This window comes from Cucumis melo, chromosome 3 (assembly GCF_025177605.1).
Source record: "Cucumis melo cultivar AY chromosome 3, USDA_Cmelo_AY_1.0, whole genome shotgun sequence".
Classification (NCBI taxonomy): Eukaryota; Viridiplantae; Streptophyta; class Magnoliopsida; order Cucurbitales; family Cucurbitaceae; genus Cucumis; species Cucumis melo.
Genome location: NC_066859.1, coordinates 12,257,429 through 12,272,834, shown reverse-complemented (window position 1 = coordinate 12,272,834; position 15,406 = coordinate 12,257,429). Strand labels below are relative to the sequence as shown.

At 35.6% G+C, this 15,406-nt stretch overlaps 1 protein-coding gene across 8 annotated transcripts; it reads right to left on the bottom strand.

Annotated features, from left to right (window-relative positions):
* Nucleotides 1–958: 958 nt before the first annotated feature.
* On the bottom strand, nucleotides 959–15,076 carry LOC103488654 (CMP-sialic acid transporter 2). Of its 8 annotated transcripts, none has more exons than XM_008447474.3 (17): nucleotides 14,898–15,076; nucleotides 14,689–14,786; nucleotides 13,750–14,004; nucleotides 10,156–10,272; nucleotides 9,121–9,177; nucleotides 7,653–7,730; nucleotides 7,454–7,498; nucleotides 6,364–6,423; nucleotides 4,167–4,289; nucleotides 3,981–4,058; nucleotides 3,562–3,631; nucleotides 2,736–2,843; nucleotides 2,462–2,595; nucleotides 2,301–2,374; nucleotides 2,018–2,063; nucleotides 1,848–1,914; nucleotides 959–1,417 (listed from the first exon to the last, which is right to left on the bottom strand). In XM_008447474.3, exons 3-16 carry the CDS (start codon nucleotides 13,915–13,917, stop codon nucleotides 1,864–1,866), a joined length of 1,209 nt encoding a protein of 402 aa, XP_008445696.2. In that variant the 5' UTR covers nucleotides 13,918–14,004; nucleotides 14,689–14,786; nucleotides 14,898–15,076; the 3' UTR covers nucleotides 959–1,417; nucleotides 1,848–1,863. The 8 variants fall into 8 exon arrangements, with proteins under 8 accessions (XP_008445696.2, XP_008445698.2, XP_008445700.2 ...); XM_008447476.3 differs by having other exon boundaries at nucleotides 13,750–14,017; nucleotides 14,898–15,061; XM_008447478.3 differs by having other exon boundaries at nucleotides 13,750–13,977; nucleotides 14,898–15,061.
* Nucleotides 15,077–15,406: the final 330 nt, after the last annotated feature.

The window sequence follows — 15,406 nt, the reverse complement described above, 5'->3', positions numbered from 1 at the left end:
CCACCCTCAAAGATTGAAGTTTCTTTGAAGATACGCTTTCTTACAATACTCAAACTTAAGCATAGACATTCAAACGAGAGAGAATAAAAAAATCAAATACTGAAGATTGAACCACATTGTATCAAATCAACATAAATACAATATCAAAACAAGTTTGACTCCATGAATTAAATTTCTCTAGAAATCTTTGTGAACAAACACATTCATTTAATAATTTTTATCGTAAAAATAAGTAAAGTAAATATTATTATATATTGTTATTGAGTTATTAAAAGCAATAGTTAAACTAAATTTGTTAAATTAATATTGATTAATTAACTATAGTCCAAGTAATATTATATATAAATTAAAAAAGCAGATATGGACGAAAAAAAGTCACAGTTTTTCAAGGGATAAAAATACCTAGAGAAAATGGGAATAAAAATACCCGAAGAAAAATGAGGATACTGATAATGACTTATTCTTAACATGGAAATTAAACATCTATGAAATTCCCATGCAGAAATTCCTCCAACCAACGATCCCAAAGAAGGAATTTGGAGGCAAGAAGTGAATTGTAGTTTTAGGTTATAATAGGTTGTGTTTAAAGTACAAATTATTTTAATTGGGTTATAATAACAAGTGTTTGAAGTGTTATTTTAATTTGATAAGAAAATAGTAAACTATCGCAAAGAATAAAAGAAATGATGAATATAAAATTGTAATTATGAAAACAAATACTCTGAAATAGTATTTACCGTAACTAAATGAAGATTTTTAAATAGTATTCACTATAACAATGGATGGTTATTATAGCTTCACATAATCATGATCCCAAATGGTCCCAAAAAGAAATCTTTCATGTTGATATAAGATAGTTCATTGTGTCACGTGAATTCAAAAGTTTATCCAGAAATAAGAAATTGATCCTTCTCAGTAACAGATATTTATGCCTATATTAAGCAACCTTGATTGCAACTTTCAAGCAAAGAAACTATATATCCTCTATATAACATTTCCATTATATGTATGATAAAAAGTGAGTTTACTTTTTTACCATAGATCTGAATTGTAAGACTACATTTTCAGTGTGGGGGGAAGGATACATAAAAATTTGAGATATTGGAAGGAAATAGACAAAAATTATTAGTTATAATCAATCTGGGGTAAAGAATAATAATACATTTTACTAAAACCACAACTTGAAATGAAGGTAGGGCTGTATAGACCTTGGTATATGACGATACCCATGTTATTATCTATTCTAATCTGTAGCAACAAAAATTTCATATCATATCCAAACCAACCTGAGGAATGAGGAATGCTCTATTTTTCAAACCTTGTAGGACCTCATCAAAAGAATTTTATTCGTAAAGGTTGAGACCCATCACCCGTCTTTCTATGGTCCAATGATCCAGCCAAAACTTCCTACAAAATCCTGCAACAGATGTTCATTATGTGATTTAATGTCAAAGTCGAGCTGACGAAATAAACAGAACCTGTAATGCCAAATCAGAAAAATGCACGAATGCTGTTTTACATTCTCGGCGTATATAATGGGAAGGAAAAAAAAAAATTAAAGCTCCTGTGGAATAAGCCCATTATGTCATGTACATTACAACTAAAATAGCAAATTGAACTCTTGGTGTTTGTCTTCCTTGAATTAAGAAATCAAAAGCTTGTTCAAAATTAGATTGGTGTAGGCAACCATTAACAAATTGAATCGGTATTCAAATAAAACTTTCTTGGTAAACTTAGCTAGTTTGTGAATTTGGAGCTGCTCCTTTTTTTCTGCTAACATAAGGAGTTTAATAGAAATGATAACGAATTTTTATGAACGGAATGAGAAAGACAAAGCATCAAAATACCATGTCCAGAAAATATTTAGGTTGGAAGAAGTGGCTTTCTCTCATCAGAACCAACAAGATGACTGGCCTGCAAACCCAAAAAAAAAAAAAAATCATTCAGCATTTTGTTCTGGAGGTTTTTCATAGAATATCTTGAAAACAATCTCAGAAGAGAAGCATCCATATCACACCTCATCATTCGCTCCTGCTGCTATATTTACGAAGGATCCCTTGGACCTGAAAAGGAAAATCTCGAAAATTTAAATATTCAGAAAGAAAAACAATCCAACAGTTTTTCCACCAATAAACAAAACAGTCACCAGGTCCCTAGAGATCAGATTGGCTTCGCAGTTTACAAAGCAATTGGGGTCTAGCATTAGACTGAGATTTTCTTAATTTTAAATATTATATATATGAACCCCGTGAAAAGAAACCACATCAAATCGAAGTCTCAAGCTATGAATAAGTTCCTACCGCTGGTTATCTACATCCACCATTTCTGTCATCCCATTCTGCTCGTCTTTGACTTTTGAGAGGGGTGAGAAGAACTGAAACACAATATCAAGAATTAGCGGTCCATATTATATTTTGATAGCATATTTAGACTTGTCAGTGTTATCCCTTCCTCGAAGTACCTGGTGCATAGAGATGAACACTATAGAGATTCCCAAGACAAAGTTCATCGTCAAAGTATGACCAAACAACGCTGCAGACGCTATGCCCGTAAAGATAGTAGCAACGGTTGAGGAGTACTTCTTCAGAATTGTATCTGCAAGAAACAAGTGTGAGATATTGATCCATGGACAAAAACAGCCCAGCCACTTTTGACATTAAAACAGTTTTCTAAATAAGAAAAATGCATGCTCTGATAAAAAATGTACTGAGAAGCCTATAAAAGCTTTAGCTTACCTGCATATTTAAAGAAGAAAGAGGATAGAATTCCTTGGGCTGCATTATTAGCTATTAGTAGCATTGTGGCTTTTGAATGACCTTGGAGTATATCAAAACTGCTAGGACCTGAAATATACAAGAAGCCAGACAACAGCTAGTTAGAGCTCTAAAATGCCGTTGAGCTAATACAATCACATTGAAGGCAGCCGAAATAAAAGCATAACGGGGACTGGCAGCATTTGATAAAAGAACATTCCAAACAGACCAAACATCTTAGTTCATTATAAAATAGCTATTCTGAAGAGAATTTAGTAAGAGAAGGAGAAGAGAGCAAAGAATACAAAAGGGCCAAAACACGAGGTCCAATGTCATAGTATCATAATGAAGCTTACCCAAAAAAATAAAAATAATAAAAAGGAGAGAGAATCATAAACTTGGAAAGTCGGAAAGAAAATCTTTGTAACATACTGTACTAAAATCTGAGCAAATCATGAAGCTTGTGTCAAACTACATTTCATGAAAGATAAATTAACATGAGAGCATCCAGAACTATAGAGAATGACTAGCAGTATCGCCACATATGATATCTAATCAATATTTGAATTGGCCTGCTCGCTGTTAAGAACACATTATCTATGTAAAAAAAAAGGACTCAACGTGAAATTACATCTACCACGTCATGATCAATATTACAAACATCTCAGTATCAAAAATAAAAATAAATATATATATATATATATATATATATATATATATAATTTTTTTAAAAGAATTATCTACAGAAAAAATCCAAGACCTTGAAGAAGCATCATCTGGAAGAAATTATTAGAGATTTATATCTTACCTTTCATAATAACCGTTCCTAATATTCCCATGAAGTTGAATATCGCACCATATCCATATAAAAACAAGTTCTGCAATTCAATACAAAGTCCACCATTCAGAAGACGGGTTTCAGTTATTAAGCAGATATAATGAACATTAAGAGAAAATGTTTATACAAGCATAGAATGCTATGGCTTCAACATCAAAAAGAAGAAGCTAAGAAATAAGGAATTGCGCCTCAATATCTGACATCTGTTGTCTCAAATTCTAAACAAACAGAAACTGTTCATGACAAAATACTTTCTCGACTACAGATATGAGGAACAGCTATTCTTACTTTTCTAAATAGAAAACATATGAAACAGAAAAAATATACCAATTTATGGATCTCAGCTTCGCCTCCAGATTCAATTTAATACAACACAATAGTAGCATTACCTGGAGATAGATGCTAGTATCATACTGGCTCTTCAAAGCATATTCGTTATAAACAGAAGCTAGAGATGGAACGGTTACCTGTAAAAGAGATTCAAGTTACTTGAAAATATTTAAAAACCAATAGGAGAATAACTAACTTGAATGTAAGGGTACTAGCATTCTAACCATGAAACAAGATCTACTTACAAAAATCAGAGTGTAGACATATGCGCCCATGGTAACTGTGAGACCCAAATTAGGGGCGCCTTCAGGTAATGACCGCAACTGATTTACGCTTATTCCAATAAGCAACAGCGCAAGTGCTTCCCACTGGGGCAAATAGAAAATAAATATCAGTTACCTTCTTTGTTTTCTTCAATGGTAAGCCTAATTGGATATTCAGGCCTTTCAGGAATAAGACAAGGAACTCTGCCATTTTTGTTTTTTTCTTTTTATAAGAAACAGAGAGATATAATATAAAAATCAACAAGAAGAGAACAACCTAAGAGCGAGGGGTTGAAAACTCCCCCCCCCCCCCCCCCCCCAAAAAAAAAAAAAAAGGAAAAAAGAACTAATCAATAAGCACCTTCCAGTTGTTAATAATCATGAGAAGGCTATAATTACAAAATAACTTAGTGTAGTTTATACGCCACCAAGAGGCCTTATGCTGCACAAGAGCCCAAAAAGAATCAAAAGAGCTAAACTTATCATCGAACACCCTACTATTTTTTTTATTCCAAAGATGCCACAAGAGAGCACGGGTCGCACAACTCCATAAAATTTTTCCTTTTCACTAAAGCCGCCCCCATACAAACCCTTCATCATTCAGTCATCAATCCGCAAAGGGAGACACCGATCCAACCCCAAAAGTCTCAGAAACCCTATTTCACCCTTTAGACGCTAACTCACATTGTAAAAAAAGGTGATCTAAAGTTTCAGCTTACTTCTGGCAAACCGGGCACATGGAAGGGGAGAGATTTCAATTAGGAAACTTCCTCTGGAGCTTTTCCTGGGTGTTGATACTTACTATGAGGCACCAAAGGAAAATTTTGGTTTTTTAGGAATTTTTGGTTTCCAAATAAGATTGACTGAAGGTAGATTGACTTTAGTAGCCCTCTTGGTCAGCTTGAGGAAAGCAAACTTGGTAGAGAACTGGAAGAAACCTTTGCTCTATTCACCACCCAATCAGTTAGCAGCTGAGCCAGAGCAATATAATTACCAATTTCTCTATCAATCGATCTCCTTCTCAACCCAAGATCCCAAGCTTGACTTGAATCAACCCAACAATCTGCCACCACAGCATTCTTTTTTGAAGAAATAAGGTTAGATGTCACAGTACAAGGAAGCAAGAGGTCGGGCGCACACTATCTATCCTCCCAAAACTCTATGTGACTCCCATCACCAACCACAAAATCAAAAAATAATTGTGTGAAAGGTTTCTCAATACAATCTCTTCATTGGTGAGGGAGAGAAGACAAGCATGAGAAACTAGTATAAAACATTCTCAGATAAGAAATAAAAATTGTAACGCTTTTTTACTCCTTTTTACTTCTCTATCATTAATGACAAATTTTGTTTCTTGTTGACAAGAAAAGCCATTTACTAGTGGTAATCACAATTGAATCGATGGAAGCTTCTACTTCAAGCACAAGAAAGGCAGGTTGGTGCATATGGAAGATGGTTGGTTGGAAAGGCGCCCCCACCTCTCATTTCCCATATTTCTTCAATATAAGAAGAGTCAGCACCAAAAAAGAATTTTATAACTTGAAGGATCAAACGGCAGAGGGTTTTCTTTTCTAATATATTGGAAGAAACCAACCAATCCATTAAGGAAATGAAGAGCAAATGAATCTAAACCACATCCCCTAACCAATTGTCAAATGACAGTTGGAACATTTTGTTGAAAGAAAATTTTACTAAAGAGTTCATGACACTAATGGTTGAAACATGCAGGGTCGTCCCCATTCCATCACCCCAATTAAAGGTAATGGTTGATGACGTTAAGCTCAACATCCTCTACCTGCCTTTATTCTGTAGCTTTTCATATTTGAATTAAAAATTACTTTTTTGGTCTTCTGATTTGGTTTCTTGTTTAAATGGTAGTAATAATGATAATACCTGCCTTTTAACAATTATAACTTATCTTCTTTGATTTCTAACTGGATAACCTTCATGTAATCCACCTTAGAAACTCCTCTTCTCAAATAATAATAGTAATAATAATAGTAGTAATACCTAATGCAGAAATATCAAACAAATATAAGGTAATACATAACCGAAGCTAATAACTTTCTATATTTGATTATATAAATATATGAATAACAGTATTGCATAAATAATTGGATGTAGCTCTCCGTTACATTACAACTAGAGCACGCAAATATAGCACAAGAAATATACTAACCTGAATAATGGAAAATCGACGTCTCATAATCACCTTTAGCAAGACAGCAATCACCAAAACCTGAACAGACCAAAGAATAAAAATATTATACGAGGAAAATTGTTTTAAGGTTAGGAAAAACAAATTAGAGAATCCTGATCAATAATCAGACTCGTCACTGTATATATTTTGACAAGAAAAAAAGTGTCATAAGAATTTAGTAACTAGAAGCTACTGAGTATGAGAAATGGCAATGAAGGTCCAAGCTGTTTGTAGAGGCTAATCCTGATTTATTGGAAGTCAGTTGCACCCAAATTCAAGCCCCAACCCGTTCTTCCAAGTCATTTTCTCATCATCCTCACTCCACCTAGTTTAAGTACTTTGAGTTCTCTTTGCCTAACTCCAAGGTAAAATTTCTAAAGGAGTTTAATGTATTTGTAGAGGCTAATCCTTCAGTCATTCTGTAGCTTAAGGTATTTCTCCTCAATGTAAGACCAACTTCAGCAATTTTGGATTTCCCTTCATATGGGTGGCAAGTAAATTCTACACACCGATGCTGAATAGTGGAAGACTTTTTCGAGCTTCCTTTGGATTATGGATTAATTTGGTTAGGTGGTTTCGAGGCAGCCAGTTGCATGTTCTTGAATGTTTTTAGTTTCAAATTAGTTCTTTATGAGAGGATTTTGCATTATCTTTTGTAATTAGATTTCTTCTGATATGGTTTTGTTTAGCACCTTTTCTGTGTTTAGCTTGATCTCGTCTATTTGGAATTTGTTTTTTAGCTTTTGTTGTAGATGTAGACTGAATTTTCTATTTTCTCTTAGTATAATCCTCTTATATTTGAGCTTGAGGCTCTTTTATTAATAATAATTTCAGAGGTTTGTCTCCGTTTCAAAAAGCAAAAGAAATGGCAATGAAGGTCATTGTCAATTGGGCATAGCCATACAGGTTATGAATTACAAAACAAACGAATTATTGTCCAAGAAAATGAGAACCTTCAAGTAAGATGAGAACATTGGTGAATCAAGAGAGAGTCGCCAGTCATATGAGCTAATCAAGACATAGCAGTAATTATACCACAAGTACAGTAATTTACTGATACATATAGTACCTTTAAATTGCTAAGCATCTTCACAGTTGCAGGGTTGAAATATAGCTGTATGGAGAGGTAACCTGGTTAGTTATAGGTATCTGAAATTGTTCAAACACGAACAATATAATCTGACATCGAAAAGAAGCTCCATGATCCATCTAGTTAAGAATAAAATAAAAGAAAAACATACTCTCTTTAATAAATATGAACAGTATACCTGCATGGTAAACTTTAGGTAATTATTTATTGCATAGAGAAATGCTGGCACAGCAAGAAGCACATTGTTACGTGCTGCCTGCAAAATAAAACAAGACATCTTGGGAATTACACCTAAAAAGCCCGGGAATGGAAGGATGAATGGGAAAAAAATAGAATATTCATAAATAATAAAATTAAAAAATCCATAACCCTCAAGAAGAAGCGTCTACCCTATTCTAGAAACCTTTCAGCACAAGTACAATATTTACTGATCGGAACAATCCAAGAGCTTCAAAAAGAAAACTATGTTCAGAGTCTTCAGACCAATAATTAAGTTCCAAACCCTCAAGCAAGAGAAGCCCCAATAGATAAGATTTCCAGCAACCCACCTTTTTACTATTTTCCAAAACATCCGGCTCAACACAAAGAGAATGATTTTAGGAGTGTTGAGTTTTCTTGAGGAAGGTTTTTAATTTGTCTAGGTTCGGCACCTCCTTATGGATGCTCGTGACAAACGGGTTTTGTATGTATTCTTTGTTTCATACAATCCTTAACAATTGATGCAGTTTTGATTAGTACTTGCATATGTTTTCCCTTGGTTTTTGGGTTGGTTCCTTCATGACAGTTTAGAGGGTGAAGCTCCAAAACAGTAGATCTAGTCTTGGATGAATGTCGAGTTTCTAGGCTTAGCCAAAGTACACAAGCTGTGGTCGCAGACATGATGTGAAAAAAGGCAGACAAGGATACGGTCGCGTTGATCAACATGATGAGAACTTAGATCTCTGTATCCCATTGAAGGTAATCTGGATTAATTTCATGGGGTTGGATTCAAGGGGCAGAGAAACCGGCTGGCTAGGTTTCAGATGGTCCTTGGATGTATTGAAAAGGTGAAGGTGTTGAATTATCAAGATATCTGAAAAGAGCATGGACTCAAAAAATTGCAAAGATTTGGAATTTCCACTGAAAATAATTTATAGAATCAAAGCGAACAGGGACCCAAATGTCGGATAGAAGACCAGAGATTTGGAGTCCAATAACGGCCGAATTTGACTGAGGAAGAATTCATTGCAGTAGTACGAAGAAGAAAATATCGTGAGTCTTAGGTGCTCTGATACTAAAATAAATTTGAGGTAATTTGATTTTCAATCAGATTTTATTCAATGTATTCCTTGAAGTATGAACACCATTTTGTTGAAGGGGGAATATACAAAGATACAGCAAAGAATCCTAAATGTTAAAAGAAGATAAACAAGAAATTTAAATAAGAAGAATCTTAACAAAGTAAATCTAATAGACGTTACCTTTCTTTGTCAGCTAGTACATTGTTTCATTTCACTTACTATTATTAAGGTATGATTTTTCCATCTCAATTCACGTAAAGGTAAAAGTAATTCTAAAATGTTTTACTTTGAAAAGGCAAGCATAGAGATTACATTCAAGAGCAACTATTGATGATTATTTAGAAACAGTCATGTGAGAAAAGTAACCTGCATAAACGTTGATATTGAGAGAAGAGGTTTTTCCCCAACTTTCTGATGTCTAGCCTGCAAATTTCGTAGCAAAAGTTTAAACTAAGCCAGATCCATAGGCCATGGGGTCTATTTGGAAGCAATTCAATCAAAAAACTCAAATGAATGCTTTTACGTGAATTTAGATGAAAAGCTCTACAAATGCACAATTCCAAAGTCAGTGCCAAAGTCACACTGAAAACCAACTCTATTAAAAGTATAGTGATGCTTTGTCTTTGAAACCAAAATCAATTAAATGATCTAACTTGAATGCTAAGTTAAGAAAAAGCAGTTAGCGCATCATAAATATTTTTAGTGTCACATAAGCAGTTCCTGTATTTGATGGAATTACATTTGTCACTTAAACCAATTGTTTACCAAAAGAACATAGGTGATTTAAAATGAATTCGACTTCTAATTTTATATGATTTCTTTTTGGATAAGAGACTCCTAAATTTTATATGATTCAAAAGCCTACTCGTGAGGATTTGTGGCATGAGTGGCACTGGGGTTTGTGAAAACAACAAATCGACTTTAGGTGAATTGGTTCAAACCTCATATTGGCCATTCACCATTCACCTTACCTAAGATATTAAAATCTGTCCAGCTTTTTGACAATTAAACGTTATAAGCTTAAGCAATTGTCCATAGAATTAGTTAAGGTATGTGGAAACTAGCTAGGACATTCATAGATACAAAAACAAAATTAAGTATCACAAAAAGATCATAAAATATGAAGTTCCCCCCACCCAAACTCCCCCCTACGCAAACTCCCACAAGCAGAGAAGTCTAGAAGTCAGTGTCTCTCTTATCACCCACAATTGAACAAGAATTGAACTATTAATTTATGTTGCAACAGAACAAAATTAGTGAAACCTATAAACTAACATGATGAGGTTTCAGAATATCCATTTAAATTAAGCATTACAGTCTCAAAGGTATTTTTAAGAGTTTGATTGTTTCAAAAAGGCAAAAAAAAAAAAAAAAAAAGTCGGTTTACAAGATAATATGTACCTGGATTATCAGCATAACAATAGCAAAGATAACCTTCGCAATCTCGGTCAAAAAGTTAACACTAATTGGACTGAACATGAATTTGCCATCCACCTTGGACATATAAACCAAAATAGGCTGGAAATGAAATGAACCAGTATTAGGCATTTAAAAACTAGGTTAAATCACATCACAATTTGACCTTTCAAACAAATCCAATTAGCATCAAACAAGAAAAGGAAGATTCATGTGGGGAACAAGCACCTTCTTGTCTGCTTTGGACTGTGCCTGTGCAATATTCCATGTAAACTTGTACAGTATACCATGCTTAAATAACAGAATACACACGTACATATATGTACATACATACATACACACACATATACACAATCATCTGTTTCCTTTCTACAGTTTGACAAGAATTAATTGAGTTGATTGCTACATAAATGTCAAAACTTACTGAAACTTACTCTCTGAGATAAGTACCACAAATTTATAGAGGCAATGGTAGCAGTGGCAATTGTTTGTTAGATCCCCAATACTTCATACATATACAAAAAAGGGTAAAAAGGGAAACTCACACAATATGCCAAGGGGGAGCTGAGGAGAGAGGGTAAGAAACACCTGGGAGCCCACTGGAGACATGGATATAAGTAAGGAATGTTTTGGGTATGAAAACTAGGTCTGGATTTTGGTGAATGCTGTTATAGGCTTTTAGGAGAAGTTGTCAGCAATTCTCAAAGGATCTGGACTTTTTCTTTTACTATTCCTATCATCTGGTTGCCTATATTACTTGTAATTTTGTATAGCTTGTTTGTTTGTGAAACTTGGATCATTTTATTAATATACTATTTCAAAGTACCATCTCTGTTTGGCCTTTTGTTGAGATCTTTATGAGTTTCAGGTTTAGAATCTTAACAAATAGGTATCAGAGCCAATCATCCTGGGAAGAACACGTTCCATGGCTCAAAAACAGCTTGAAGAAAGAATGAAATCAACCGAAAGGGAGGTTATAGACCTCGAGGAAATCATTCTTCGACTAAAGGAGAGTGTGGACCGTTTAGCTGAAGAAATGAAAAAGAGTGTGGCAAGTAGGAGAAAAGAAGAGTTACGAACGTCTGACGTTTTGGTGCACAAGACGAAAGAGAAAAGGGAGGAGTTAGAAATGCCTTTGACGGCCGAACCTGGGACAGTGGATAAGAGTCCACAAAATTGACGAAATGGGAACGATTAAAGGGAGGGGTGTAATCCTTGTGATTAATAGTGGGGTGACTCACAATGTTATACATCAGAAGATTGTGGAGGAACTCAAACTACCCATCACCAGAGGTACAGAATTGGGAGTAACTATTGGAGTTGTTACGATCGTTGAAAGAGAAGGAATCTATAGAACAATCAAACTGAAACTTCCTGAATTAACCATCCGAGTAAATTTCTTAACCATCAACCTGGGAAAGAGGGATGTAGTAGTATGAATACCATGGCCATACTCGACGGGGTTGATTTGGATACAAAGGCCGTCGAAGTCACTTGCAACTATGAAGGGGGATCAGCACATTGTGCTCAGGGGGATCCGACCTTGACGACAGTTGAGTGTTCATTGAAAAAGTTGACGAAATCATGGGAGGAGGAAGAACAGGGCTTCTGGATTGAGTTCCAAAATTCAGAGGTTGAGGAAGAAGAGAAGACTGAAAACAAGAGCCAGGAAGGAGGGGAAGAAGTATGACTATCCATGATACAAGCTCATCTGAAGCAGTATGATGATATCTTTGACACATCTAGGAGGTTACCTCCAAAGAGGGCAATAAACCATTGAATTCTCATGTGGGAATGGCAAAAACCAATCAACGTGAGACCCTATAAGTATGGGCACGTTCAAAAAGAGGAGAGTGAGAAATTGGTAACCAAAAGATGGCAAACAGAAATCTTTAGGCCAAGTAGAAACCCTTACTCAAGTTTAGTGATTATAGTTACAGAAGAAGCATAGAAGGTGGTGTCTTTGCGTAGATTACCGCAAGTGGAATCAAGTCACCGTGTCATATAAGCTCCCCATCCCCATGACAAAAGAGTTACTCGATGAACTACTTGGGGCAGCAATCTTCTCCAATCTGGATCTCCCATCCAGGTATCACCAGATTAGAATGAGAAACAGTAGATGTCGAGAAAACAACTTAAAGGACACACGAAGGACACTATAAGTTCTTAATGATGTCGTTTGGGCTCACTAATACAACAGCTAGACTCCTGCCATTCCTACATCGATTTGTGCTTGTCTCTTTTGATGAAATATTAGTCTACATCCCAGATATTGGTATATTATAGAACATGAGAGACACTTGGGGGGTAGGATTTAACATACTAAGAGACAATGAACTGTACACCAACCTAAAGAAGTGTGCTATCAGCCACTCCGAAATACAACACTTGGGACAGTGGATCTCGCAAAAAGGGGTGAAATCGATGGGGAGACGGTCAGAGCAATGGTAAAGTGGCCGCCACCCAAGAATGTATCAAAATTGAGAGGACTATTGGGACTGACGGGATATTACAGGAGGTTTGTCAAGAAGTATGGAGACATTGCAACCCCCCTTTTACCGAAGTATTGGCTTTACCCAATGTTGCACTACCCTTCATGATCGAAACTGACGCTTCGGGTTCAGATTAGATATTGTCTTCGCACAAAATATGATGAAGAAGCAGACAGATTTGCACCAGAGGGAGTTGAATTTCCAAAAAGGAGAAGAAGGGTATTTAAAGTTGAGAACTTACAGGCAACTGTCCTTGGCAAGAAAGAGAGGTGAGAAACTAACACCAAAGTTCTATGGACCATATTTTACAGAAAAGATAGGAACAGTAGCTTATCGTCTTGTGTTACCACCGAAGCAAGGATCCAGAATGTGTTCCAGGTGTCACAATTGAAGCTAAAATTGGGGCAGAATCAACGAGTTCAACACATACCTCCAGCAGTAACCGAAGAATTTGAATAACGTTTGAGGTCAGAAACATTTTTGAGGGTAAGATGGAGTAAGGAGTTAACAGTAAACGAAGGGTCGGGCAATTAGAAGGGCTTTCCAAACAGTGAAAAGACTTGGGAATCAGTGTACTTGATCAATCAACAATTTCCCTCCTTCCACCTTGAGGACAAGGTGCATTTCGAGGCGTGCGGTAATGTTAGATCCCCAATCCTTCATACATATACAAAAAAGGGTAAAAAGGGAATGATAAAGAAGGAAGGGGAGCATGATGGGCAATGCCAACAACTTGGACCAAAAGAACGACAAGCATGCACAAGGAAACCAAGAAGGAAGGCTGTTAAGGTTTCTTGATAGTGCAATTGAGCTAAATGAGTAACAGTAATTAGTATGATTTGCAGTGTGAGATACACAATCAGTGATGGAGAGGGTAATCGTTGATATACAAGAGTAGCAGTATAGTTAGGTTCGGTTAGACAATGAACTGAACAACAAAAATTTTATTGCTAAAATACCACTTCAAAGGGAAAGAAAGCAAAACATAAGCAAAAAGCAGGACAATCATGAAAGCACATTTTACTTTAGAATTAAATTAAGAAAGAAAAAAAGCATGTCAACTAGTAGGTTCAGAGATGACAATCACCTGCAAACCAACCAAGATACAATCACCTACAACCAAGAGGGTGTTTAAGGCTCGTTGCTTAGATGATACTCTGATCTTATGTCGATCATATGCCCTCGATATACCTTTGGTGGTGGGGGAAACCAACTTGGAGTGACAAACACTGCATTCTATCATTCCGTTCTTCATCAGCCTACCGCAAAACTATAGCTTGCTCAGACTGACTATATCAGAAAAGAATGGCCAATGCTGCGTAATGAATGAAATCCAAGAGACCTAATCAATGTCCCTAACGGATGAAAAATTAGTAACCATCATAAAGCACTTAAGAATGATATACACCGCAGCTAATGAAAGTTATGTTTCTTAATTGAAAATCTGATAGGTACACCCTGGCGGTGCATATTGAGATCAAAAGAAAAACATTGTACAACACAATTGCTGCAGGTCAAAGTGAAACAAACATCATGTTTCGCTCAAAAACATAACCTCACAAACTTGGAGAATAGGTAATAACACCTGACTAAAAGAAACAAGCAAGACATTCAAAGTTCCATAATCAATACGTTTTCAGTCACTCCCACCTGGAGAACATAACGATCAGCACAGAGTTTAATCCCCCCAAGCCCACCTTGGGAATGGGTGTTAAAAACCCAAATATCCCACCCAATCAATTAAAAGAATAAAACCAAAAAGAAAAGGAAACCCAAGACATAGATCCATGAAAAACAAAATAAAATTCAGATAGATCTTATCAAAAGATCTCATTACTCGACAGTTTCAAATAAGACAAAAGACCAATTTCAAAGATCCCCACCAAACCGACACGAGAAGATCATAATTTCCAAAACAGAATAGAGGAGGTAGGATCTCAAAGACTCAGAAAATTGAGCTCCAGTGTGTGCAGTGATTAAAGTATGAAAAGAACTTGTGTAAACCCAGTGAAATCACAAAACCCACCTGATCTAGAGGCCTCGGAAGGCGAGCATTGAAGGAAGAAATTAGCTCGACGAGAATTCCAGCGAGCGCAAACAAAACTCGTTGGGCAGATCCAACACCTAAGAAAAAGAAACTAGAAAAAATGATTTTTGAGATGAAGAAAGATTCAGAATTGAGGTAGCAATTAAACTGAATACAGAAAAAACAAAATCGATCTGTAATGGTGTTACCTTTTATGAAATTTGAATTGCTAAGAGATGGGAGGATTGAGGAATATGCGAAAATTTCACTGGGAGAAAAAGAGATCGCGCGAAACGTTTGTTGTTAAAGAATAAAGCTCTCTTTCTCTCTCTCTATTTTCTTTTCTTTTTTTTTTTTTCTTTTAATCAAACCAAATTTTAAGATCTTCGGTTTTACACGACGCGGCTTCGGTCATTCTCTTTAGGAAGAAGGTGATGTAGCGATGGTAACAGACCAATCAACGCCCGCTTCTTCTTTGTTATTTTTCCCTTTAATTTAATGTTTCTTTTTTCTTTTCCGCGGATTACAATTTACAACCAGTTTTGTTATTTAAACAATTTTCCAACAAAAACTACAATGAAACAACTAAATAAAACTGAAGTAACCTTTGGAGTAGCCCATTTTTAAAATTATTTCCAAAATTAATCTTTGAAGTAGCCTATTTCTAAATTCTAACAACAATGCAATTTGTCTTACAAGTTATGAGCATGGAATAAAT

Coding starts and splice junctions, on each gene's coding strand:
- LOC103488654 (XM_008447474.3), bottom strand. CDS start 13,917: ATGAAGAACGGAATGATAGAATGCAGTGTTTGTCACTCCAAGTTGGTT. Junction 7,731..9,120: donor CAATATCAACGTTTATGCAG/GTTACTTTTCTC, acceptor TTTATTTTGCAG/GCAGCACGTAACAATGTGCT. Junction 1,915..2,017: donor CAGCAGGAGCGAATGATGAG/GTGTGATATGGA, acceptor TTGGGTTTGCAG/GCCAGTCATCTTGTTGGTTC.